At 42.0% G+C, this 27,812-nt stretch overlaps 1 protein-coding gene across 2 annotated transcripts in view; it reads right to left on the reverse strand.

Annotated features, from left to right (window-relative positions):
• Window positions 1-868: 868 nt before the first annotated feature.
• The window catches only part of LOC115056553 (prospero homeobox protein 1-like), a 29,959-nt gene continuing 3,015 nt past the window's right edge, over window positions 869-27,812 (reverse strand). For both annotated transcript variants that reach the window (XM_029523083.1, XM_029523091.1), the window contains exons 2-7: window positions 27,243-27,655; window positions 26,413-27,042; window positions 24,806-26,041; window positions 21,008-21,115; window positions 13,284-13,478; window positions 869-3,030 (exon numbers count right to left, since the gene is read on the reverse strand). In XM_029523083.1, coding sequence (XP_029378943.1) covers window positions 2,845-3,030; window positions 13,284-13,478; window positions 21,008-21,115; window positions 24,806-26,041; window positions 26,413-27,042; window positions 27,243-27,593 — 2,706 coding nt within the window. In that variant the 5' untranslated portion in view covers window positions 27,594-27,655 and the 3' untranslated portion in view covers window positions 869-2,844. The remainder of the gene's footprint in view (window positions 3,031-13,283; window positions 13,479-21,007; window positions 21,116-24,805; window positions 26,042-26,412; window positions 27,043-27,242; window positions 27,656-27,812) is intronic.

Genomic DNA, 27,812 nt, shown 5'->3' on the forward strand with positions numbered 1-27,812 from the left:
GACGGAGAATAAGAAGAGAATAAAGAGAGTCACACTTTATCCCATGCTGGTGATGGTGGTTGGCATTGTGTGATGCCGGTCAGTGTTTGACTGCGTGTTGCTTGCGTGTGTGTGTTAGGTAAGTGTTGTGAGAGAGGGGTTGAATAAATAAAAGCAAATGAGGACAGCAGCAAAGAGGTAAAAGGGGGATGTGGAGAGAGTAATATCAGTGATGGAGGACTGAGAGGATGAACAGGGAAGGGATGGAGGAGTGAGAGGGACAGTAGGGCAATGAGGGCAGACAGGCCTCGTCCCCGTGCCTTTGTGTGTGTATGAGTGTGTTTGCACCTATGTCTTTTTATGTGTGTATGTGTGTCTGTGTCTTTGTACTAGCTAATCTAAGCGTCAGCAGCTTTTTGAGGCTTTTGTGCTGACAATAATCGCACAGTGCTCCTCTTTTCAATTCATCAGCAACAACAAGGGATCACATGTCCCCTATACAGAATCCAGGGAGGGAGGGAGGGCATGGACAGAGTTAAATTGGCCATCATGTTGCCTAGTTACTGCTTGGGTTGATGGTGACTTGGTGTGTGTGGGCAGGCACATGCAAATGGTCAACAGCCCCTGCACCTCCGCTGAGGGTGAATAGTACAGAGAAAAGTACAATCAAACACTAACAAACATCCCCTTCGCCTCCTCTTGTTTTTTTTTGTTTTTTTTTTCAAAGAATAATTTATTTCATGTTGCAGTGGGATGGATAAACAATGAGTAAACCACTGGTCAAATCTGTAGCAAGCATTAATAATAATAATCATCATCGGAATAACATTAATAGGAATAATTATTTCAATTATAAATAATAACAGTATCAGAGTGATCAGAGTAATTATTACATCTATACAAGCTACAAATATCAGCATTTTGTTGCACATATTTTTTTTTTTTTTTTTTTTGCTGTTAAAACCTTAAACACTTCACACATGACCTGGCTGGTGTAGCTGCCCCCCTTGGTTGACCAGAGCAGAGAGAAATTTAAGACAGCACGTCCATCCTGTGGCTTGTTCCTCACACTGACTTACAGCTTGAAGGTTTAAAAGATGAACGTGCTTTTCTGAATGTAAAAAGAAAAAGGTTCAGGTCAAACTGCAATGAACTGAAGCAAGCACTTTTACAGAACTGATGGCATGAGTCCACATAGCTTGAAAAACAAAGTGGGGGGGGAAGAAGACATAAATGTGATTCTGTGAAATGTGATGTACAAATGACACATCTACCAGAAATAAAATTAAACACAACACATGATATCAATATTTGTACAGAACCTCTCATGTCCAAGGCATTTATCTACTATCGTACATCAGTGCTAAATGATTTCAATTTTGGAAATGTTATAGATAGACCACGAATGGTTGAGGCTGGCATTAGCTTATGATTTAGACAGGGGTTCATTTATTTGCTAAAAAGTAAAAACAAAAAAAAAATAAATAAATAAAAAAATACCCAGCAGGGAGCACTGACGTGTTTTCTTTCTTTCCTTTTTTTTCTCTGTAAAAACTCCAGTGCATATTTTGGTCAGAGATCTAAATGAGGAAATTCAAAGGCTCTTCATGATGCAGAAAGTGTTTTTGAATATCTAGTAAGCAGGCAGGTTTGAAGGAGATAAAGCATTACTTCAAAACCAATACATTTACTTTGTTTCAGTCAAGAAACCTTTGCGAGGTATTTCATGCTTGTTACATGTTTCAAGTGCCAGGTACAGGTCTGAAACAAAGCCGTTGACCAGAAGTGCTCGGCGTGAGAGTGCCTGCCTCAAATATTCACTGTTGGTTCGGGCCTATGATTGAATTAATCAGTGCAGTAAATGTCACGCTGACTCAAACTATGGTTGAGGACAATGAACCTCTCCGTAATCCAGTATCTCATGATTGGCAAGAGAGACACATGTAAGAATTTTTTTCATCAGTGCTCTGGTGTGCGTAAATGCAACACGAGCCAAAAGGGGCAGCGAGGGAGGGGCAGGGAGAGCCACACAGTCAAGACAAACACCCAGTAAGTCTCAGTACAGTAAGAAGAGGAAGGAGTAAAAGAGGAGGGAAATGAAGGGAAATAAACAACAACTAAGTTTGTTTTTGTGTTTTTTGTTTTTTTGCCCAGGTTGTCTGGGATTGGGATTGCTACTGTGCTTTTCTGTGTGTGTGTATATTTGTGTTTTTGTGCGTGTGCAAGTGTGTGTTTGTGGCTGCATGTGCCTGTGTATCTGTAAGTGACCAAAAGGCTATAAGCTGATACAAAGGAGAAAAAATACAGAAACATCACTGTTTTTCAAAAATGTCCATGTAACTTAAAAACATCCACAATAAAAAGATTTTTTTTTTATACATTATCATCTTTCTTTTTAGTTTGCTTCTGATCCTGAATCTTGATGGTCCAAAATCCTCCTCCTTCATGAAGGAAGATGAAGAGCGAGCTGGGATAAGGTGGAGGAGAAAGAGGAGACTGGGTTTTTGGCAAGGAGGATCTTTTACGTAAGTGCAAGGATGTTCAATTTTCTCAGTTTTGCTTTTTAATTTAAAAAAGTCATAACACAATTTGTTAATTTGACGAGTTTCTGCCCTTGACCTCATTTGGGAGGAATATTTTTTTCTCTAGAAAACATTTTGAGGGCAATTGTGTTTTTAAAAGATGGGCTGACCAAAAACAACCACAAACACACTTCTCCAGAAGCCTCCAGGTTGAATATCTTAAAGTCTCTGCATCACGTTACGAACTCCAAACTCCTTCATTTCACTGAAGACCTCAGCCTAGTCTAACTGTGCGCCTTCTTGGAGGTTTGTCCTGCTTCCCGTGCTTCCACTCTCACCCTAGTCAGTCATGGAGGAGCTCTTGTAGACAGTTGGGGGATTTGAAGACCTCAGGAACCTCACTGTCAAGTTTGCAGATCACCTTGTAGATGGCCTTCTTCCAGGATGGGTCTGCGTCTTTGCCAGCCACAATGGCATTGAAAAACTCGCGCAGAGTCACCTGGGCCACTTCTAGAAATCGATCAGGAACCTAAAGGAGACCGGGGGGGGAGTAAACAGAAAGTGAATTTGATTGGTTCAAATAAAGAGGAACATGCCTTCAATCACTTTCTCCTCGTATATTTTTATTTTTGTCCCAAGTTCTTCTTTGAACTTCCTCTAAATGCACTTCCTCTTTCTTAACAGCCCCCAGCTGTGTGTGTATTTGTTGTAAGTTCCTTGAGTTCCTTGTATGCACATATCCCCGCAAATATAATGACAGATGACAGACTTGGTCCTTGACAGTGGCAGGTGAACAGTGTGTGGAGGGGGACAGAGAAGGAAAGGGTCTCAGTGGTTCCAGTTATTCTTTCCACGCGCAGGCATAAATATATGCCTATATATATGTGTGTATGCCTATATATATGTGTGTGTGTCTGCGTGCATGGATTGTAGTGCTGCGTATGTGCTAATAGCAGTGTTTGACAGCAAAACAATGGCACACACTTGCTTTAAACTCCTCTTTCTGCCCTATCTCCTGGGGGCAAGATCATACAAAGACACCAAACAACCTGACGAGGCTCCGTGGCCCCTCCTCTCTCCTGTCTCCCTTTTTTTTTTTCTTCTTCTTGGTCTCTTGTCCTGCATACAGATGCACATATAAACACAAAGACGATGCTGACTCTTCCAGAGTACGTACTCTTATACACCATAACAAATTCACACTCGCACACACACGCAGAGGACAGCGGAGTGCCATTTGGGTGTAACCCCCGTCACGCGTGGCAGGACATGCCAAGGTTAGCCGCCACCAGAACGGATGAATCACCCTCCACACACACACACACACACACACACACACACACACACACGTGGTTAGCCGCCACCAGAACGGATGAATCACCCTCCACACACACACACACACACACACACCCCCTAAATGATTCCCTGGACTCTCATATACTCTGTCTACCCTCACCTACCCTCTCTTTCCTTTAGCTGGCCCCTTGAGAACACAGTTATTTCAATGAAGCCCTCTGTCACTGTCTTAGTGTAGACACTACTGTACGTGTGCACACACACACACGCTCTCACATGCCACACAAATTAGAGTTGAAACATTTCAGGTGGAATCTCAGTATGTTCATTTCAACAAGGGTAAATTCCTGCAAAGTTGTACAAGCTGGGTTTTATTCCAAATGTAGTTCTTGAAAAATAGTAGTGATGATTTATTTTATATTATTTTGATTAAATACTTATGCTTCTTGCCTTCCTTCTTTTTTTCAGTGATTCAGCACCTAATCTGGTGAGAAATATTTTATCAGCAGAGACAACTATGATGGTCAGAACTACAAAAATAAGACTTTAGTTTAATGAACATACATTTTTGTTTTTACCAAAACAAAAAATGGAAACTCTTAACCATTAAACTTCAGCAGGTGTCTAAATATTTTGGATTTTAAAAGGAGAAAACTCATAGTTTTATCGCTGAAATAAAATAAAGAAAATCCCAAAGTCAAGCTGCTGTTTTTAATAGCTGCTGTGAAACTGGCCACTGGGACAAATAAAATTTGAAACCTGAGCTTGATCTTGAAGATGAATGTGCCTTTGAGGTGTCCTCTCCCTCTTGGATTACATCCCTTCTTTGTTCACGTTTGCTCTTATCTTGAAAAAAAAAAAAAAGAAATCCAGTCTTTTAATGCCCCCCAGGAAATTTTTTTATATTTTCTTTTTTCCTCATTGAAAATCTTTGACCTCTTTACTTGGTGATGAAGTTCAAATTTAAACTTCTTTTTCACATTCATTCTGGAGGGGAGCATAAACTAATCACCCAGAGGGAGTGGAGCGGCTATGAAATCTGTCCTGTGACTGAATATTACCCTTAATCAAACTCCATTTCATATGTGTGTTGGCTGCAGTCAACACCTCAAAGTCAAAAACCAACACCCTCAGTGGGACGAGATGCAGTGACCTTGATTCAGAAAGTTTCTGGCCTTTGTGATGCAGCATGATGATTGGTGTGTTTTTAAAATGTTTCAGGACGGAGTGCCTCATCGTTGCAGCAGAGTGAGGCGTCAAATTACTGAAACAAGACCACAATGAAGAGAAGACACTGCTGATTCACAGAGGTACAGAAACACAAGCAGAAAGACTGACATGAACAAGGGAGGATATTGTGTGTCCGGTTTGGGTATCGGTTCAGCTGGACAACACACACACTTGGGGTCCAGATGCCCAGATTTTTCTGGCCATCATAAATCAGTCCAATAAAGAGATCTAAATTAGGCCATCATCAATACAGATGGGCCTGTATCCCCAATGTGTGTGTATGCATGCGCGCGCGCGCGTGTGTGTGTGAGCATACACGTGTTTGTGTGTGTCATTTAGTCCTGGCTTGGATCTCACTATGATGTCTAGTTGCCAGGAGAGAGAGAATGGGGTGAGGAATGAGGAAAGTAGGAAAGGGAAAAAAAAGAGGAAGAAAGACACTTCGTTCCCGGTAAACATAATTCCCATGATTGCTCTGGTTTGATGGGTAAATATTGGATGAAGGGAGGCTCAATTACTCTCTTCACACACACACACACACACACACACACACACACAGACGCACGCAGAAAGACAAGCCTGTAAATCTCTAAATCGCTACAAGGACGCCCTACCTCTTGTATTCCTTGTCTCGCTACTTTCACTATCACACATCTACATCTTTATTTGGTTGTGTTTCTCGTTTCTTTTTGAAAATGAACTTAGTTTTTTTTTTTTTTTTTATCTTTTGATCAACCATAAGCTCATGTAAGTGTTTTTCTTTCATCACACGCACAAACCCCTTAAGTATTTTGGGATGTTTGAAGTGAGAACTGCTGATGGAAACATTTGCTCAAGAAAAGATCACCTGCATTAATGCTGCTTCGGTTGTTGTGTTGTTTTTTTTGTTTTTTTTCCCCCCCAGTATCTGCAAATTTTTACTTTTACACATGCGATTTGCAATTTCAAATTTATCTTTCCTTTCTTTTCTTCTCACTGTCTCAGTTGCATTTCAGCAATGTTAATTTGGCTCCCTTTAAGTTTTGGCAAAGTTGGAAAATAAGGACCAGATAGACTGAATGGACTTGGAAATTTCTGGGTGTGGCTTTTCATGAACACAAGTGTGTGTCACCTGTAGAACTCCTCCATCACTTGAAAACCCGAAGTGCAGAAAAAGCACGACAATAAGCACTTAGCAACAGTGACGTCTACATTGCTAATTTTATCTTCTTCTTTTTTTTTATAGTGCACACCACAAGCACAAAAGAGCAGTGTTGTACTAAAAATATTTTAAGAATAAAGGAGTGCCCTTTATAAGTAGGTTACTTCTTTATAGATACACTGACCCATTTTAACACATTGATTAGAAATAGAAAAACTGAACATTGCCTCTAAGTTAGACACTGACAGAATGTCAACACAGACAGGGCAACACTTCTCTTTGCCTCTTGTAAGGTACCAGAAGTTTCCGCCAGCTAAAGTATGGCCTGTTAAGACATATATCGCTTACTACAGGTGAACTGTTTCCTTCAAATGTAGCAAAATGTGTGTTGGTGTTGTTGTCGAGATGTTGTATGTTTGTTGCCTCATACTAATCCCTGCCTCTGGTTGTTGTTGTTATGGTGTTGTACTGCTCATGTTGTACAGCACACAACACACATTTTAATGTTTTATAGATACGTAGATAAAACTATGAATTTTCTCTTGCCTGACCTGCTCTCCTCCTTTTTTAATTGAAGCCACGCCTCTTTCTGCATTGCCCTTTGTCTGAAAAGATTTTTAATTTTTCTCGTTGATGTTTATTTGTACCTTTTCATCACTGAGCATTTTTATTGCTGGTTTATCACTTCCACACTATCTCTCTAGTCTCTCACCTCAACCCTATCAATTTTGTGTTGCTTTGTTTGTCGATAATCATTCAATCCAAGGACTTGAGGTCCACGTTACTGTTGGTCAGTGGAGTATTTTTTTTTTTTTTAATCACTGAGACAATACTGGAACTATTTTGTGAGCGTGTGTGAGAAAGAGAGAAAGAGCAACTGACCGAGCGGACATTTAATTTTTGTGCCAACACATGAGCATCTGCTTCCTTTTTCCTCCTCTCGCTCTCTCTCACTCACTCTGTCCCTGATATCAAGTCTGGCTTTAGTCACACACACACACCCTGGCAGGAAGCTACAAACACACACAGCCAGAATGGCGTCTGCTTACACTCTTCTTCCCTGTCCGGTATTTTAATCTTCTCTCCTTCAGCAATCAAAAATGTATGAAAATTAACATGTTGACAATTTTGCTTGCAGATGTCATTGTGGCTTAAAATGGATGGCGCTGATTTATGCCTTTCCCCTCTGATACTTAGTGTTACTTCGTATCTTTTAAGGTTTCAGTGTAAATGGAAACACACATTAGGGAAGTTACGGAAACACTGGTCACTGTGAAGTTTTACCAAAAAATTTTTCTCTTGTCTGTCTGCATTCTTTTCCTGCTAGCATTTCTGTTTCTCTGAAAATTGTAGACTGAGCATGCTTTCTTTCCCGAGTTGCATCCAGTCTCAACATCAAGCAAACATTGTTCCACGCCTTAGTAATGTATTTGTGGTCAAAACATTGTATTTTGGTTTGATACACACCTGTCCTGCATAAAACTGCGTTCTCCTGTAAGCTACTGGAACACCTGTGCAAGCTACCTGCTTTCTACTACCAATACTAACTTTTGTGTAACTCTCCTCTGGGAGTTTAATGTCAACTTGTGCTGGAGTGGAGTACAGTATCAGTAACAGACGCATGGCTTTGAAGGCTAAAACACTGCACAAGCTTTTCATAATTATGAAATTATTAGTCGTTTAGAAGTGATTGAAACAACAATATGTTTATGTTCATAGCAGCAATCTTTATAATTGATACTGTGTGTGTGTGTGTGTGTGTGTGTGTGAGAGACAATCTGCTGTAAAGTGCTCTGTGACACAGTAACCCATATTTGCATCAGGCAGATATTTGCCATTCCTTAGTGAAGCTGGAAAAGCACAGCGGTCTACAGATCACACCATGCCAGACATAGTTAAATACGCAAAACCCAACATAGCTTTTTATTAAAATGACCAGCTGTTTGACAAAAAAAAGATTATTCTCATCTCTATTTCGACAGTATCTTTACCTCTTAGTCATCGCTGTTCTTTTTTTTTTTTTGGCTGCCATTTAAGTGTGAAATTTGAGGTAAAAGAGAAGACTGGAGGTTCCTCCAGGACATTCGCAATATGTTTCCTTTCTCTGCTGCTCTTTTGTCAATCAGTCACTGATCTCACTCACCAGGACAATGGCAATGAAGTTTCTCTTTGTTCAGACTACATGTGACTGAGAGGAAGGGTCTGCGTCCTGAGATTGCGTCTGTGTCTGTGTGTGTCTGTTCTCGCTATCTTATGAGTGTGTGCATCTTCTTTTTGTGTGCAGCGCTTGCGCATATCTTTGTATCTCTGCATGCTGCCATTTGTGTGCGTCTGTTGGCACACGTGCTGTGCTTCCTTGGATTGGTGTGTGTTCAGTGCTTCCTTGTGTGTGTGTGTGTGTGTGTGTGTGTGTTTGTGTGTCATCCATAGAGGACAATAGCCTGGGTCATCTGACTGAGTGGCTGCAGACCACTAGTATCACATGGCAGAGGCTGAAGGCCATGTCTTTGTTACCAGGCCTATTGTTAAAGCTAAGGAGACAGCTGGGGCAGGGGAAGGGAATCACTGCATGCACATCGTGCACACAAATACACGCACACTTTTACACACATATGGAGGAACACCACACACACACACACACACACACACACACATCGTCCCCTCGTGACTCCAATCAGGCTCAGTGACAAAGATGATGCCTCCTTCTTCTCAACTGGAATACTAAGACACACACAGACACACACACACACACACACACCACAGATAGCTATAATTACAGTGACAGAAACTGGCAGGTGGCATTTTCTGTAACATACCGCTTTCTGTCAAGCAGCAGAGAGAAAGAGACACTGAAGACGACTTGGTTACTCAGCGCTCATGCTTGCTTAATTACACTGACAGCAGTAAAAATCGTGCATACGGATTATATACTATACTCTATACGGATTAAACAATGCATGTTCATATATAAAGTTAATTTGCATTATCCCAGTCCATACTTTATGACTGAAGGAACCAGATCTACACTGATTACTGACTGGAATCCCCAAATCCAAATTAGAGTATTTTTGGAGCCTTGTTAGTCTAACATCCACTTCCCGTCAGATATGTTTAGATGTTTTAGATACTGAAAACTGATCGGAGTGTCATTAGTGGCTTGGATATTGTGAACTTTCTGAGAGCGAAAGCTTTTCTAATATGTGTCTGGTAAAAATCTGACTTTTTGAATGAGAGAGAGAGATCTACGTTGAAAAGAGGGAGGAGAGAAAAAGAAAGCACTGCCTCTTTAAAGTGGGATCTGTCACTCCAAGTGTGTGTGCACCTGCTGGGTATGTTACAGGGTGATTAGGAAACAGAAAGACAGCGATGACATGAGGGAGAAAATATGTAAATAAAAGGCAAATAGAATGAGACAGGTGAAGCTTTAATACTTAAGTGTGTGTTTACTTATTAAACAGCACTGTTCACATAACAATAACAAAGCAATAATCCCAAGATTCAGCACCAAGGCATGTTTTCAAAGCTGCTGCTGATGTTGAGAAAGAATCTGATAGATAGACCACTTAGAGCTTCAATTCCTGAGAGAATTCATATGAAAAGGAAGCTGAAAAGATGAGTGAATAGGTGATTAAGGAGAGGGAAGGGATGACAATGACTCTAAAACGGCAGTGAAAGATATGAGAACTTCAGTCTTTCATGAAATGCACCGTTTATGAAATTAGATAGCCCTGAAATGTGAGTGTGTGACCACTCTGTGCCCTCTAAGTGTGCATGTGTCTGTGTGTGTTTGTAGAGTTCAACGTCAAAGGGCAGGTTTTGATAGCAACCACACCCACCCTTCAAGAGAAGGTATCTGCTCTTTCAGATGAACACAAATGAGTACCTGTGTGTGTATGTGTGTGTGTGAGAGAGAGTGTGTGAGTGTGTGTGTGAGTGTGAGAGGCACAGCTGTGCTGTCGTTTGGTGCTGACAGAGCCAGTGAGGATCCTTGAACTGGAAAGATGAGAACGTCCTCTCGAAGGCTTCATAAAAATGTCTCATTGTCCCTCCGCACCCAACACACACACACACACAAAAATGTGACAACTTCATTCCTTTTAAAACTCCAGGCCCCTATTCTTTGCTTCACATTTACTTTAGTGTGTGTGTTGTGTGTGTGTGTGTGTGCATGCGCTCTGGCAAGTCTAATTCGCCAAACTGTAAGTGTACTTCACACATTTTACCAAAACTTTAACACACACACGCATACACACTCTGAGGGAAGTTAAGAGTGCCTTGCCCAGTTCTGCTGGCAGACTTCACCAACGACTCATCAATCAGGTTTCAATAAAAAAAGAAAGAGGAAACGTTCCACTTCCTCTTGGCAGAAGGTGGAAGCTGACACCTTTCCGTGAGTGTCCTGGCAAAGAAAATCTCTGTCTGTCTCTTTTTGTTTTCTCTCTCTCTCTCTTTTTTTATTTTTTTCAATTTATTCCCTGTTTTCTTTCCCAGCCTCCATCCTTTTTTGCCTTCCTCATTAGTAAGTGGGCAGAGTTGCAATTAGGAAAAAATTGTTTCAGAGAAGAGGGGTGGCAGTAAGGATGAAGAGAGCAAAAAGAGAGCAAGCCAGAGGTAAACAAGGAAGAAGAGTCGAAAGAATGTGGCGGGGGGGGGGGGGGGTAATTAATGAAGCTGCTATAATTACTGAGGCCTGTTTACGCCAGCTTTGGAAGACAGTTAACACACACACACACACACACACACACAGCTCCGACCAATTACACTCACCACTTCACAGCAATAATCTACAATTATTATTTACAATGCGAGCCATGTACGTTGACTAATGGCACAAGCTTTTCCTAATAACCCGTCAAACCTAAGAAGACTCATCTAATTTCACCAGATACGTGGCATCGACTAAGATTAACTTCTTGTTTAACAAGGAAGACATAACAAATGCACATAATTTAACCTTGTAAGACCTGACTTTGACCACATAATTTGGCAAAACACAGATTTGTATTGTAGGCAAAGCTGTCAGGAAGAAATGAGATGATGATGAGATGGGAGTACATCAGTGCGAGATAAGATGGAAGCCTGGGAAAGAATAGGACAAAAGTTATAGAGCAGAGGAGGAGAAGATGAGATGGTGGGAAGTTGGAAGACAGGTGGAGCAGAGGACGGTAGCTGAGGAGGAAGAAGAAGCAGTGGGCAGGCAGGCAGGTGTGGTCAAAAGAAGAAGAGGAAAAGGAGAGGAGGTGTCGAGCAAACAGACGGAGGACAGATTCAGCAAGAAGGGGGGAGGAAGGAGAGGGAGTAAGGAAAGAACAAAACGAAGAGGAGAAATGAGGGGAGGGCTGTGCAATGAGGGACAAACCAAGGTGGAACTCTGATGATGCTAAATTTGGCAAAAGGAGAAGACGTGTGTGTATACGTGCATGTGCGTGTGCATGTGTGTGCGTCAGGAGACTTGCTGAATCGGCCGTGGTTCCAGTTTCACGCCTCTGAGTTTGACAGAGGGGGAGAGAGAAGGAGTGAGAGAGAGAGAGTGAGAGAGAGAGAGAGAGAGAGGGTCCCTAGCTGGTAATGTTCCCTCCGGGTGGATGAAAGGATGGTGGAAGGGGATGGAGGGAGGTGAAGGGAGAGAAGGAGGCAGGCAGGAAAGGGGACAAAGTAAGAGAAAGAAACTCACACCTACCTTTGTGCACAGAGGACACACATGTTCTCCAACTAAAGTCCTTATCAGCAGCTTTTACTGATTACAATTATATCTAATGGTGCTGCAAATTAGCTCCTTTAACCACAAATCTGACTATTTTTCGACATATAACCAGAAGTTTTGATTGAGATGTTTCTATCTTTCAGCCCCTGAATTTATGTAAAACTCAGATACGGTGTATAGAAGGTCATCTTCTTAGGCATCACACAGGACTTTCATAATACCGCTACATTTACAACTCAATTCACTTTCAGCTCCAATCATGTCTGTAGAAAATGTTCAGCTGCTTCTGCTTGTTAAAGAACTTCATATAAACCTTTTCTTTTTAATCCTTGTAATTATTTAACTATCTTATTGAACTATCTGGTCTCAAGTATCCCCCAGTTGATTTTCATATTGCACTGAAATGGCCTGAAGCAAAAGTAATGAATGCTGTTAGCGGAGAAATCTATTTAAAAGTGGATAAAACGTTCAAGAATTGTTAACCCTAAATGAGTGTAATTGATATGTATTTGAAAGGCAAAGCACCGGTCGTGAATCATGATTCCAGTATGAGCCCTACCCTATAATCCCAAAAAAGAACCCCCCCCCCACAAAACCACAGAACTTATTTGCATATGTGTGTCTGTTTCCTGTATTGGTCCTTTACATACACACCTGTGAAAAGCTACCTGATTCTTCCGATGCAAAGCATGCAAAGCTTTTGCTATTCATTCTTCCAAAGGGATATTTCAGTGCCATAAAGTCAGTGTGTGTGTGTTTGTGTGACTGGGTATGTGTATTTGGTCAAATCTTGATCTTTTGACATTTAAGCCTTAACATTAATCTCCTAATGCAAAGAGGGTGCGTGCGTGTGTGTGCGTGCTAATGAACATCTAAATGCTGCTGATGTTTTGTTGGATAGTTTAAGGCCCCTCAGGTCCTCTTAGACCGATATTGGGAGAGAAAAAATGAGGGAGAGAATGTGACTTCTGCAAATCGCTTTGACAAGGACACCCGCGCCTTGAGCGGCGTCCTCTTTCGCCTCATCGAACACACAGACACACACAAACACACACACACACATTCTGTGACATCCGCACCTCAGCAGAATTGTGAGGTTACTGTTTCCCTCCGAACAGCTGACTTGGTAGAGGACGTTTTGTCTGAGCTATGCTGAATCCAATTTTAAGTTTTCATGTTAAGAAACAGGATTTGCTGCTGATGAGTTTTAATTTTCTGAGGCAATCTGATGCAAAAAAGGGAGCTTCTTTTTCATTTTACCAAAAAGTTTTGAAAAGTATTTTTTGTAAATCATACAATTAAAACATAGCCCTGAGAACAGCATCACATTTTGACACTTAATTGCCATTGTTACATTTTACATTGTTGAGCTGAAGGTGTTACTGATCTCCCAGCATCTGGCCCAGCTTACCTCAAAGTCATTGGCTTTGTTGTAGTGCATGTTGAGCGCCCTGAAAAGCTCGGCGTCACGGCCCACACTCAGCTCCTCTGCAGCGGTCACGCCCTCGTTTATAGCCTGCCGGGCAAACTTCTCCATCTGGATGTAGTAGAACTCCCTGAAGTTGCTGAACCACTTGATCAGCTGGGAGGTGATGCAGCGATTGAACTGTGAAAACACAGAATGATTTACATTTGAGGCAAGCAGTATTTTCATTTTATCTTTCCACTTGGGGAATTCTCACGTTTCCCCCTACACAAATGGACAGGAGAAACAAAACAGGTATAAGCTTGTTGTGTTGAGTGCTCACAGGCACTGTACGAACTCGAATGTAGTTTGGGCTGCTGAGGGAGTTATTGAGTCTCATTGCAAAAAATCGTCATGGAGGGTTTTGAGTTTGCCAGTGAGATCGACTACAGTGAACACTACTTCCTGTGTGATGGTGCTTTAGATTTATAAAGGCAAAGTCTGTTTGCTTTTGTACTTATTTGCATGTTGGCGTGTCATTAAATTTGATTTGACTTCTGTATGAGTGGTTATTGCATTTACAAATTAAATAAACTTTTGTAGACAGTGCATAGACCATGCAGTTCAAACTCTTCTTACAAGGTCAGTCTCTGAAATTTTTCTGTTTTACACAAAGAAAACTTCATCAGCACTGAGCTGAGGTGTCTTTGTACTTCAAAGCTTATCAAATAAGCAGCCATAAACACAGGAATTTCTAAAAGAAAATGAGGAGACGAACCTTGAGTTCCCTTTGCAGTGAAGAAAAACAAACATCTTCTTTCGCATATTCTTAGGGTGGTTCGGTTGATGGTGTCTATTTCAACTTTAGTTTTACCACCTGCTCACACTCAGATTCGTATACGTAAGTGAACACCATTCAAACCGGCCCCTTGAGCAAAGAAAACGTGTTTAACTTACTTGTATTTTGCTACATACATTCATTGAATGACTATGAGGAACAGAAACCCTCCCTCCAAATTTAATTCTCTTTATCCCCATCATTAGTCACTAAAGCAAAGGCTTTCACTGGAAAAAAAACAAAACTGCCCTTATAAATCTTCCTAATCAAACAAGAATGGCCAAACTATTCAATACATTTTTCATTGTGCCATCACACACTTTCAGACTCTGCAGAACCCACAATTAACTATTATCTCTCACTAGTTTTTCCCAAAATAAAATCATATATATTATATATAATATTACGAATAATGAAGCAGCTGTTTCTTTTTTCTGATCTAGATCTGATCTTCAATTATTGTAACATTCATTGACCATAATAAATAAAAGTGTGAGTAAAACCACACAAACATGTAGTGTGAGTGTGTGTATTGTGTATTTTTAAGTTTTCATCCCCTCTTAAGTGATAAAAAACAGAGGGGGGACAACAGTGACAACCCCGGTGAAAGTGGATGTGTGTGTTTGTGTGTGTGTTCGGTGAAGGGGAAAAATGGCTTTGACACGGAGATTAAGCTTGGTATTGTCACAAGACATTGTCTCACAGGAACAGGGGATGAGCGAAAGAGATAGGGGGACAGAAAGCGTGGGACAGAGGGAGAGAGACAAATGGACTGAGGTAACATGGAAAAGGAATGCAGTGAGCGTGCAGAGGATGACGGAGGAAAAGATATTTTTTCAGCAGCGCTCGGAGAGGTGACATAATGGAGCACAACTGGGGGCAGTGTGTTGGTGTGTGTCTGCAGCAGATGGAAAGGGAGATGGTTTTACAAAGCAGAGTGGTGGGAGGGCAAAGTTTTGTGGGTCAAACACTCTCCCTACACGTACAAACACACACACACAAATACACACGAGTTGCACAAAAACACGATAACTCAGCATTTAAACATAGCAGCGATTTACCAACACGAGATGATGCAATAATCTATATTATCTATAAACACAAACTGCAAAGCATTTACACGAAGTACAATCACAAAAAAGAGGTCAATATTGAAAAGTTATTCAGTCAGACTTCCAAATGGACTTCACTGAAAGATGCTGTAATCCCACACATTAAATCACAGATTAGCCCTGATAGAAGTTTCATCATCATTGAAGGTAAACTTGAGAAAAAACATGAAAGAGCTACGTGATAGATGGAATAGTCCCAGAATAAACACTGAAACTGGCTGAGCACATTTTAAAGGTCTAGAAACTTAAAAACATGCATGCATCTGACCACCAGCCCGCCCACACCCACCCACTCATCCCATCCTGATCATGGCAATCAGCACAAAACAAACAAAAAAAAAAAGGAGAGGGGAGAAAGAAAAAGCAGAAGGGGGAGGGCAAAACGCTGAGCTCGAGGAATGCCATTTTCCATTTTCTGTTTACAACGAAAAGGGGTAAAGCGAGTGTCAGAGAAAGTGTCAGTGTGCCCCAACTCTACTCTCCTTCCCTTGACGGCGTGTGTCGTCAGGCCCCCAGGCCATGTTAGTCGGCCATACACACACATCCTTTAAGTATCTACCCACTTCAACCAGATTTGTCATGGCTCAGCACATTGATAGAGTAGAGTGCGAATGTGCACAGTCAACATTAATCCATGACTTCTGCCGCTGAAGGTTTTCTGTGGATCCTGGAGGAATAGCTCTAACTTCTTAAATGATGAATTAAACATTTGTACTTTACTCCACTGTATACACCGTACCAGGTTGTTTGTTTGTTTGTGTGTGAGAAAAATTCACAGTGTAGTTTCACAGATCCATAGTAACAAAGTAATCATGGGTTTTGGTCGTTTTTAGTTTTGAATTTGTGAGGCCAATTATTTAGCATGACATAAGAATACAAAGTAATTAGACAGTTGTTCATTGCCTGAACAGATAATTGGTTTTATGTAGTTAGTGCAGTTTTATTTCAGAAGCAGCCTCTGTGTGTCTTTGTCAAAAGGTTAGACAACTGTTTCAAATTCTATCCATGAACTAAATTTCACTATTAGGTCCTTGAGTTTGTGTTCAGGACCCCAAAAATGTTGTCTTCTTTTATACTGTTCAGTTTACAATTTGAAGGCATGTGACATCTAATCTTACAGGATTACTTCTCTTGAATCAAAGAAAGATGAAGTATTAAATTATTATAAACAGTTTATTAACCTTAAACCTTCTGCTCATGGAGCAGGAGTGACCCTGGTGAAGAGAGGACTGAGGAAATTAAGAAAGCTTTGTATTAACATTTCACCTTTAAACACAGTCTAAGTAAGTACAATACAGCGGCACATTTTAATTTTACGTATCTCTTTCTGTCTGTTCTGTGCCTCCATGTTCAGATTTAAGTGCATTGTCATCCAGAGGAGACACACGTGGTAATTGCTGAAGTTCAGTTGTATCAGTATCAGTAGATGAGCTGTTGCTGGTTCATTTCCTGACGTTGCCAAATTGGCTGTGTAACTCTAACTGACGAGATGGGTGAGAGGCGGATTGGATGCTAATTGATTCCTGCTGAGACTAAGCCATCAAGATGTCATTTCAATTTCTCAAGGCAAGAGTCTAAAGGGCCCTCGCTGATGAGTGTGTGGCTGCTGTCGTGTTCGCTGAATGTGTGTGGGTGTGTTTTTGAGTGTACAATATGTAGAAATGCTCAGCTGGCAGAGAAACTGAGTGAGAGCGAGTGCGAGTCAGGAAGAACTCCCCGAGCCAACAAGCATCTAATTAATGCTAACTGCTCCAGTCTTAACAAGGTCTTAATTACTCTCACTGACTCTCTCAAGACGAGACAGCAGAGACCTCAGCGTCTCATGCTTACATATATGATTGTCTGGTCAGAAGGCAAGAGCTTTTACTGTGCAATTAAGCTTTTGTGTGTGTGTGTATGTGTGTGTGTGTGTGTGTGTGTGTGTGTGTGTGTGTGTGTGCGTGCGCGCGCATGCTTGCTCATCTGTGCCTAAAACAGTTGTCAGCTCAACCCACTTCCCACACTGAGAGCGGGACATTGTGTGTAAGAAGCTCATCTTTAAGAACCAGTTTCCCATAGACAAAGTCCATTCAAGTCCAATTAGGGGAAGCCATTCAGGGCCCTAATTCCCTTACAGTGAATCTGCCTGATCCTCCTAACACATGCTACTTATTGTTCCCAGAGAAGGAGGGGTGGGGGGGAGTAGGGCGAGAGAGTGGGACTAAGAGAGAGAGTGAGAGCGAGAGAAGAAGAAAAAGAGACATTGACCCGGATTTTTAGAAATATGGTAATGATGAGGGTAATGAATGCAATGGGACAATGAAGCAGGACACACACATACACAGATAGCAACAGGGTGCTCTTTCCACTCAGTGCTACACACACACACACACACACACACACACACACCCATACACCGAAGCCTTGAAAGGAACAGCCCTATTCATCACAAATAGGATTATCCATGATTCATTTTTTATTAAACAAAATAATAACTACAGAGTTCCTCCCACAGAGAAATATGATGGATTAGATGGGATTATGCCTCAATTAAAAATAAATTTGACTGTAAATCATTATTTGCATAAAGTATGAAGGACAAGACATTTTCTGAAGGGATAATGCTGTTAATACATCATATTCCTCTTATTGTCAACAAAGCCAACATAACCAAAAGCATCAGTATATTGCTCCCATTTCTCTGCATAGACAATGGCTGGTATCTCTCATTTCTCTGCGCTGTAGAACCACAAACACAATGTAAAACAGCAGTGAGCTGCACCGCTGCACATCTTCCCTCAACACGATGAGCACCCACTCATACGCCCTGTAGTTTGTATTTATATACAATTCTGCACACTTGTTGCTGTAAATATTCCACTTGAGATAATTAAACTCTGACACATCTGAAAATACTCCCTCAAAGGTTAACACTTCATCTGAAAATGACTAAAAATGACTCAGCTGCTTTAGATAGGTTTGCCTTTTTAAAACTATTTGTGAGGCATTTTGTGATCGTTAGATCGGCATGAGAAACCAGTGGTCTCACTGGTGGTGCCAGATATGTGGCAGGAAAGCTTTTGGCCATTTTTCACCAAATCAAATCCAGTTTCTTTCCTTATATTTGCCATTCTAAATATTTGTATTGTATTGTATTTGTAATCACCTTCACAAAGATGTAAAACCATCTATAGATCTGATTTTCTTCTTTTACAAGTTGTGCCACTGTATACTGTCAGACAATGAATTCCAACCAAAAATGTTTTCATTCCTTGAAATCCCAGATCTGTGTGGTCCTGACTGTGGTACCCCCTCCCCCCATGTGCTGAACAAAGTGGCAGGCCAAAGCATTGCATACCTCCTAATCTCAATCCATGCTGCTGAGATGAAGAGATGAATTGAATATCAGCTTGTATATGAACCCACAGATTGGTGAAGGGATGAATCTTAAGCTAATATCAAGCTCAAGATAAACTGATGAAATCGGCGTGTGTATTAACTCATTAGTCCTATTTTTTTTTTTTTTTATCCTCCAAATTGAACCCCAAAGCCACAGTTTATTTGGCAACATAATTGTTAATCATATTACTCGGATAACAAAAAGTCTGATTTAGACAGGGGAAGTAAGCTGATTATGGGAAATTATCAATGTCAGCACATCGCACTTTTAACTGTTTTTAACTGTTGTTTTTTGTTATTACATGGAAACTGGAGGGTCATGAAAGTTTTTAATCCAGTACATTTGAGGAAACAAAACCACGTGACCAGCTCGTGGCTTGCATAGTTCATTATCATTATTTTCACAAATGGGGAGATATTCATTCTTCATTGTGTGTTTTGCTCAGAGATTTTTAGAAACAATTTCTAAAGAAGAAGCCTTAAAGGGTTATGGTTAGTGTCAGGTGTCCCGTTCAAATCTGTGCATGTATTAAATCAATGAGGCTGAAGTTAATACGGTGTTTGCAACCAAATACAATTTCATTTATATTTAAATTTTTAGTCTTACCATTTAATACGGAAAAACTTAATTAAGTTTCAGATCATGCTAGCTGGTTTATAAATCCAACATTTTCTGTTTTTATTGTCTCAATAACAGTAGAAAGAACTGTAGCAGACGGTGTCCATTTTTATCATTTAATGGATCCCGGTTAATGACAAATCAGACTAATGTACTGGGAGTAGGTAGGCTTAGCAACCTTGTGTTTGCCTAGCAACCTGGTGTCCCAGCGACCCTTGTTGCCATGGCAGCTGATAAGGATGTGGCACTGCCATGAGGAAGTGGTCACCACAGATATGAGCCAAAGGGCAGCTGGTGTGTGTGTGTGTGTGGTTGCTCATTTGAATACAGTGTCCTGAATCCGTCGAGGAGCTGTATGCTACTTTTGCAAAACACACAGCAGCCTGTAAACACAAAACAATCAGGGCCTTTGTTTTAAAGCTGTTGTTCTGTTGTCATCCCTCTCATTTGTTTGTCCTCCCTCCCTATTTTCCCACTGTCAATTTTTCAGAAACACCATGTATACACACACACACACACACACACACATGCACACACTTTCCATAATCTCCTCTTTCTTTCAAACTCATTTTCCATGTCTTGCTCTTCGCTGTGTGTTTGGTTCCTTGTGTTTTTTTCCTAACTATTTCCATTGTGTCTGTCTTTCTTTTTACCTGTGCATCCTGCTGTCTGTCAGAACTTACTTCTTTCCAGATTTCTCATTTTCTGTTTTTGAGAGTGAGAGTGACAGTGTGTATGTGTGTTTTGGCTGAAAGGGGGCTTGAGGTTGAGGTTGTTGAATGTTGTGGTCGTGGGGTGGCTCTGTGTGTGTGTGTGTGTGTGTGTGTGTGTGTGTGTGTGTGTGTGTGTGAGACGGAGAGAGAGAGAGTGTGAGAGGGAAAGTGGGCGTTATCACCCCCCTTTCAAAGCCCAGGCCGATTAAGGCCAGAAACTCTAATTATGCCACAAAGACGTGACAGACTGGAGCACCCATCTGTGCTATCAGGTCTCCTCAGCTCTCCTTCACAAATACACTCACACATTTTTGCAGCATAACAGAAGCTAAAAAAACAACAAATAAAACCACGTGAGACAACAAAATGCGCAAAAGTAACTCATGGGACTGTGAGAGATTTAGACTGTGAAAGTTGTTGAGGAGAAAAAATTAAGATAAAAAAAGCAACTGTTACTATATCGAAAAAACCAAATGTCCGCACAAAATAGGACAAATATAATTTCATCTGCTCAAGCTGTCAATGGAAAACAAACCAATATGATTTTTAATATCTTATTCTAAAGATCTTGAATTTCTAGTTTTCCGAATGGCTCTTCTCTGACAGCAACCATATGGCCTTGCTTAATGCTTGTCTTTTGAACTTTTGAACATCTCTGACCAGCTTCAGTCACATCTTCAACACTAAAATGTCATTTTAGCCTATTGAAGAAGACGCTAGGTCAATCAGAACAAACAAGACTCAAGGAAACATTTTGTATTCATTCATTTGCTGAATTTGAGTTCTTTGAATGAGTGAGTGTGTGTGCATACACAGTTTATCAAGGTTCGGCTGTGTTGCATTGTTTTAAAAGTTTTCAAAAAAACCTTCATCTCCTACAATCTCAAGGGAATAAAATACATTGAATTCAGGTTGAAATTAAAAAGTACGGATGAAAATTGACAGAGAAGAAGGATTTGAATATGATGGAGAGGTAAAAAAAAAGCCAAGTGAAAACAGTAATAAAAAGCTCCTAAAATAGAGAAAACAGCAGACAGTGCAAAGAAAATAAGATGAGGGCAAACGCTTACCTTGACATCAGAGAAATACATTTTGAGCATGTTAGAAGAAGGGTAGCGGGTGTAGAAGAACATCAGTTTGGCTTTCTTCAGGTGGTTGGGAGACAGCCCCTCTTGAATCTGTGTCATACTATGTTAAGTAGGTACAAGTAAAACTTAAAATGTGTTTTTTTTTTTTTTTCTGTCAGTCATTGCACATTATTATAACGCTGAGTGTCGTTTTGTTGGATTCCGATTTTGTACATTGCATAGAGAGGCGAATGTAAATTCTGCATTTAAAATCCCACAATTGAGAGAATGCAATGTCATTAAACCTCCAACTGTTCTCTCACAATCTAAATATACGGACTCTGGTGGTAGCAGAAACCAGACAACATTCATTTCAGTTGAGACATTACTTCTTGTTGCATGAGTCTAACTTGTTTGGAAAGTGCTAATGGAGCGAAATGGTAGTTTCTGTGCAGAGCAGTGTTGTTAACTGTAGATAAACCACAGTGATCTCATAGACCAGATATCGCTCTGGGACATGATGGAAGAAGCTTCAGCAACTTAACCAAGCCCCTAGAAATGATGCTGAACTGTGAGGCTGCCGTGGTCACATTAGGACAAGTGACACACAGATTCAATACAACAGGAGCAGAAATATTCTTTTTGTACAACAAAAACAATCAGACGAAGGCTCAGCTTGGCTGCAGAGGAGCCTGATTAAGGCCTTTAAGCTTTAAATGTCTGTACTCATTCAGCCTACATAAAGAACAGGCACATAGACAATGACAACACGCTATGCTCCTTATTGCCTCTTATTATTATAAAAACCCAATCTACAATCGTCGCAACGCAGCACAGACATTTCTGTGACCTCAGAACAATTTGTGCCAAAGATGAGGGGACGTTTTAAATCATCCAAAGTTCACATCTCTGAGAATATCAAACTGCAGCATGTGACATTTCAGTAAAAATCAGAAGTGGAAAAATATATCGATACACGAGGAGAAACCCATTTCTCTGGTAGGTGTGCCATTAGACACTGAACACAAGCACTTTCTGGCTTCAGATCAAATCCCACATTCACTCCAGCATCTCCCCTCTGCCGCCCCAGTGTCACTCCCATTGTCTCAACAAGGAAAATAATAATCATGGAGGCCCTGGTTGCAGGGGTGCCGAATTTGTGTGTGTGACACGTGTGTCTGTGTGACAACAGCTGTGCCCCACCACGCTGCCATTTCCCCACCACATTAACAGCCCTATAATCTATCAGAGAAGATGAGGCAATCAATGGAACCCCCTGCAAGGTCAATTAGCACACAGACAAATACACACTCACACTCACGCACGTACAGAAACCCCAGGGGCCCTATATGGCTGAAAAGAGGGAGAGTAGCATCAGCAAACAGGCAAAGAGGGAGAGAGGGAGTGACTGAAGTAAAAAGAAAAAGAGATGGAGCAGCTTCAGGACAGGAAACAGAGAGGAAATTGTCATTTTAGTTTCGGCATTGTTGGTTTTTGCAACTACTAAAAGACAAAATGAAGGCTGACCATAGTAACAAAGCAGCATGTTACCACAGCGGTGTTAGCTCCCTCATCCCTCATTCATTCAGCAGCAGATACGTCAGATAAGCAGACAATAACACCATCACTTAGTTAACATTCATACCAACCTGTCACTGTCTGTGTGTCTTTAGGTCAGATAATACACTGTTCAGTTCATAAATAGACACACAAAATTAAGAACCCAAGTATGACTCAGAGTAAACAGTGTGAAGCAATAACAAAATGAATAAAAAGCAAATGACGTGTGTGTGTAACAATTGCTAATGTGCATAAACAATCAAACGGTGTTGTTCTTTTTCTTCCACTGCTCTTCTTCCTCTTCCTCCTCCTTTCCTATTGGTGTGTTTATATGTTAATCCTGATACACACCAGGTGTATCATCCACTGTAACTTGATCTTGCTGCCAGGTGTATGTGTGTGTGTGTGTGTGTGTGTGTGTGCGCACACTTGTGCGTTATTTCATAAATAAATGGGAGACATCTGCTCAGCTCTGCACAAGGGATTAAACACATAGACCTGAGAGACAGCATATGTAACTGCTTTTGTGTGGGTGTTTGTGTACGATTTAGGTGAACTGTCAATGCAAACTATCGCAGCCTACAGTAGCTGCCAGGCTTTCCAGAAGCCATTAATCCAATGACAATGCCATCATAATGAAGAATTTCTTCTGTAAATTGGTAGGATATCAAAAATTAATTCAAACAGTAAAAGGAGTATAGATTTTGAGAAAATCGCATCAGTTGATTGAAGTTTTTCTTTGATCTGTGTGGAAAATACTTTCAAAATTTCACAAAAGCCATAATGACATCTTAACATGTTCATTTTAGAAGAAATTGCAGGGCTATAAAAGTGTCACAATGACTTGGTCAGAATTTATTGAATAAGTGCCGAAATTAAATTGGCTAGTGTTTGGAAAACCTTCAGTAACTAAAAAATAAAAAATGAAGGTTGAAGAGTGGTCAGTATCTTTGAAATACAAATGTCCAATTTCAAAGATTTTTTGTTTCTTCCAAATGAATGAAAAAGCATTTTGGAATGAAACGACTCAACAGGATCAAGACGTGTCAAAATTTTCTTTTTTTTTTTAATTAAAGCAACATCTAAATTGGCTTTGAAGACGACACTGTGATCAAATCCTCATCACAGCTGTAAGGAGTTCCTATTAGTCAGGTTCAAAGTCTTATTTTTCTTTTCACTTTGTTCTTCAAACGTGTATGTGTTTCTGTTGACATGCCCATTTGTGTGCAGTCAAAAGCGTGTGCATGCGTAGTAGCCTGGAGAAGCCCTCTCCATTTGAAAGGTTAGGAACAAAAAGATAAACAGCTACCTGCAGACACCTGTCCTCATGCACACGCCATGAAAGGGAGTGACTAATCGTGTGTGTCCGTGTGTGCGTTAGGAAAGGAAGTAAATTCCATACGCAGGTGCCAAGCAAGTGACAGCAAAGGCCAGCAAATGAAAGAAAGTAGGGATGATTGACAGTGAGAGGCTGGGACATAACCAGCTAAAAACTGCAAAGAGGAAACAAACGGCTGTATTTTAGACATTACACTTCTCCTTCTGTGTAGCCGCACAAACACACACAAACTGAAACCCACGTTTAGAAGGCTTCCATCAATGAGGCCAATCATTCACCTGTCCCTCTGGTGCTCTCTTTGAAATATGATTAGCTTTGAGCTCCTATGTACAAGGTCTTACCCACACACACATGCACAGACACGGTGAAATATGATTTGCTTTGAGCATTTATGTACAAAGTCTTTGTGATGAAAGAAAACCTAACGGCACAAGTGTCTCAGACAGTGGGAACTGTGTGTGTGTGTGTGTGTGTGTGTGTGTGTGTGTGTGTGTTGAAGAGGGAGCTCAGTAGCCTTTCTCAGCACCTTTAAACACCACAACCTGCTGCACAGACTTGAAAGGGCTTGAGAGAGCAACATGTGACCTGTTTAATCTTCCCTATCTTGCAAGACCCTGTGCGTCCCTTTTCATCTTCCCCACTCAGGGAAACAAGGGGGTTAGAGCAGAAACCAATTGATGCAGATTAAATGATGTTAAAGACTTGGTGTGACTACTGTGGCCGCCTATTAGACGTGTCAGTGTGTCTGATTCATAATAATGGGACTCTTGAGGAACAGAGAAGTAATATTTGCTTATTCAATACGACAGAGCTGAATGAAAAATGTAACTGTAACTACTTGAATTTTGTGGACTGTGTTCATTCTCACACCGGCGTACATCACCTTACAGTAACAAGGATACAGTGCTGCCTGAGTAGGGCGATATGTCAGCAATGTCTTGCAGGTCCCCACATTCAGACTTGATGAGGGAAAGGGACAGACCTTCTGGCCCATGCTGGCTTGGCGAGCTTTGCCTGTGGTGGTGGTGACTCAGATGGCCCCCTCCGAGGGCTGCCATTTTGGTTCTGAGGCTGACAGTTTCCCGGGTCATGTCCATGGAATCAGGGGAGGACCGATGGTGGTCCTTGGCCCCTGGAGGGTAGCCAGCTCCACCCCCGTGAGACCCCAGGGGGCTCTGAAAGGGATAACCCATCAGGGGGAGGGGGAATGGGTGGCGAAAGGATGGAGGGCTAAACCCGAGAGAGGCTGTGAGAGGAGAGGGGTGGAGGGAAGGGTGGTGAGGAGGTGGAGGGGGTGGAGGAAGAGAGGGGTGGATGTTTTCGCCTCCACCTCCACCTCCATTCTTGCGCACAACTAGTGGCAGCGCCTCTGTTTGGTCGTTTGGTGTATGCACACCACTCAGTCTGCCACTCAGACCACTGAATGAATCCAGTGGGCTCGGGACTATTACATCGCCGAAGCAGTGCAGCCTCTGGTTGGAGGAGTGGTAGTTAGGAGTGGGACTGCCGTCACCATTCAGAGTGAGGGCCAGGGCCCCGCTTCCAAACCGTGAGTCTGGAGTCAGGGAGGGGAGGGGGCCAAAAGGTGGCGGACACGAAGAGGATGAGTTGGAGGAAGAGGAGGGTGCCGCTGGTGTGTTGCTGTGGCAGCCAAGATGGTGACTGACAGCCTGCTTGGGCGAAGAGAAGCCCTTGACAACTGTGTCAACGACCTGCGAGACAGCACAATTCAGCTCCTGCTTCAGTGTCTCTGCCAGCTGCCTCCCTCCTCCTCTTCGTCCTGCTGCTTCCCCTCTCCTCTTCATCACCCTCTCTCCGTTCCTGTCCTCCTCCTCCTCTCTGCCATCCACGTCTTCCTCTATGTCTCCATCTAAAAGGGCCTGCTCTCGCAGAAGGGCCCTGGCTCGGTCCAGAAACAGTCCTGGGTCCAGCTCAGACAGCTCATCGTGGCTATGCCGTCCTCTGTCCCTGTGCCTCTCCTCCAGGCCATCAGAGCGGATACTGTCCTCTGACAAGTTACCGTCCTCCTCTCTTTCTCCTCCTCGGTCCACCTCTCCACTCTCGCCGTTCTCCTCCTCTTCCTCTGTCTCTGAGTCATAGATCTGATAGAACTTTTCCTGGAGTTGGCGCAGTTGTTTCTGAGCAAGAGGGGATAGAGAAAATTACAGAAGATGTCTTGTTGAAATGTCATGGGAAAATAGAAAGAACAGAGGAAAGGTATTGGTGCCCACTTCATGGACAAACATCAAATTTTTAAGTCATGTCATATTGTTCTGCTGTTTTGCATGTGCAAAAAACAAAGTACAGATTTTTTTTTATCAGCCATTGGGCTCTCCAGGTACAGATTCAAGAAATATGGACCTGCTGTCCTATTGTTATTGGTGCACTGGCCTTCTTTAAAAGCCTGGACCCCAGGTTTTTTGTGTTTTCTGGTCCCATAGGGCGCTGAATCATCTCTTACATTTCTTCAAATGCCTACATCACATTTATGCTCTCATCTGCTACCAACCTGCATGTCCTCCAGTTGTAGTTTGAGCTGCCGTCTCTCCTCCTGTCTCTGTTCCTGCCTGGAACATACCAGCTGGGTGAAGCTGTGCTGCTGCTGTGGCAGACGCTGCTTTCTCTTATTCTCCCTGTAAACCTCTCCCACACCGACGACACCACCCCGCGAACCCGGAGAGCTCAGGAGGGAGGAGGGACAGTTGCTCCGGATGTGGTTGTGGCTGCTGGTGTTGTGGCTGTTGCCGTCTCCTCGGTGATCGTTACTGCTGGTGCTATTGTTGCTGCTGTTCTCGTTCTCACGGTTGCTTTCTTGGTTGTGGTCGCTGCCGTTGGGCCGGACCAGCGGCGAGTGACTCATGCCGCGGATGATGTTTTCCACACGGGCGCGTTTGGCACGAAGGTGCTCGTCTGACAGCCTGTCTAAGTCAAAGGAGGAGAGACATAGGGGCTGAGGCGGCGCATGGGAGTTGAGGTTCGAAGGCGGTGGTGGCCGTCCAAACGAGGAGGAGGAAGATGAAGGGGGGAGAGGAGGCCCAGGTGAGAGACAGTCGGATGGGCTGTCCTGGTCTCGGGAAGAGTTGCTGCAGGCGTCCTCAGCCTGAATCTCTGAGCCTCCACTGGACAGAGCTCCACTCCCCTGTGATGGATAACAGGAGGGCAGAATTAATAAACAATTAATGGATTGAATAAAAATGTAATGGACAGACTATTTAGCACTTTTTTTTATTTGGTACATTTGAAGTATGAAATGCAAAATGCATCTGCAAGGTTGATCCAAAACCTTAAATTGTCTAATTAATTGGCGGCTGTTTCATCGCCCCCTGTGTGGTTGTATACCTGAAAGCCTGAGTCACTCCCTCCATTTTTTCCTATGTTATTCTTCAGGAGCTGAGAGATGATGGTAGCACCAGGGAAAGGCATTATGGTGTCTTCATACGAGTTGGCCCTTTTCAGCAACTTCCTCAAAACATTTGACTTCTCTCCATCACTGTTAGTACCACTGTGGCCATGACTGACCAGAGAGCAGTCTCCGTCTTGATTGGAGCCGTGCGATTGGTTCATGCTGTCGAACAGGGTCTCCCTGGCGCGGGTGAATATTGGGCTGCCCACAGTCCTTTTCACCCCAATGTCAACACGTCTGCGCTTTGTCTGTCTGGTTAGAAGGGTGGTGCTGTCATGATCAGGCATCACGCAGGGCAGCTAAGCAGACATGACCAAGGGTCCTCACATACACGGACAAGATGAGCTGCCTGGGCAAAGTTACAAGAAAAAAAAAAAAACAAACAAAGCAGAATTCAAGCCTTTCAGTATCACTCAGAAAAAAAATGCATTGAACTAAACTTTAAAATTGTTTGTTTTTCAGTTGTTCAATTCGATATTTATAATTTGAAAGAATTGTGCTTGAAG

The sequence above is a fragment of the Echeneis naucrates genome, chromosome 2 (genome assembly GCF_900963305.1).
Source record: "Echeneis naucrates chromosome 2, fEcheNa1.1, whole genome shotgun sequence".
NCBI classification, from domain to species: Eukaryota; Metazoa; Chordata; class Actinopteri; order Carangiformes; family Echeneidae; genus Echeneis; species Echeneis naucrates.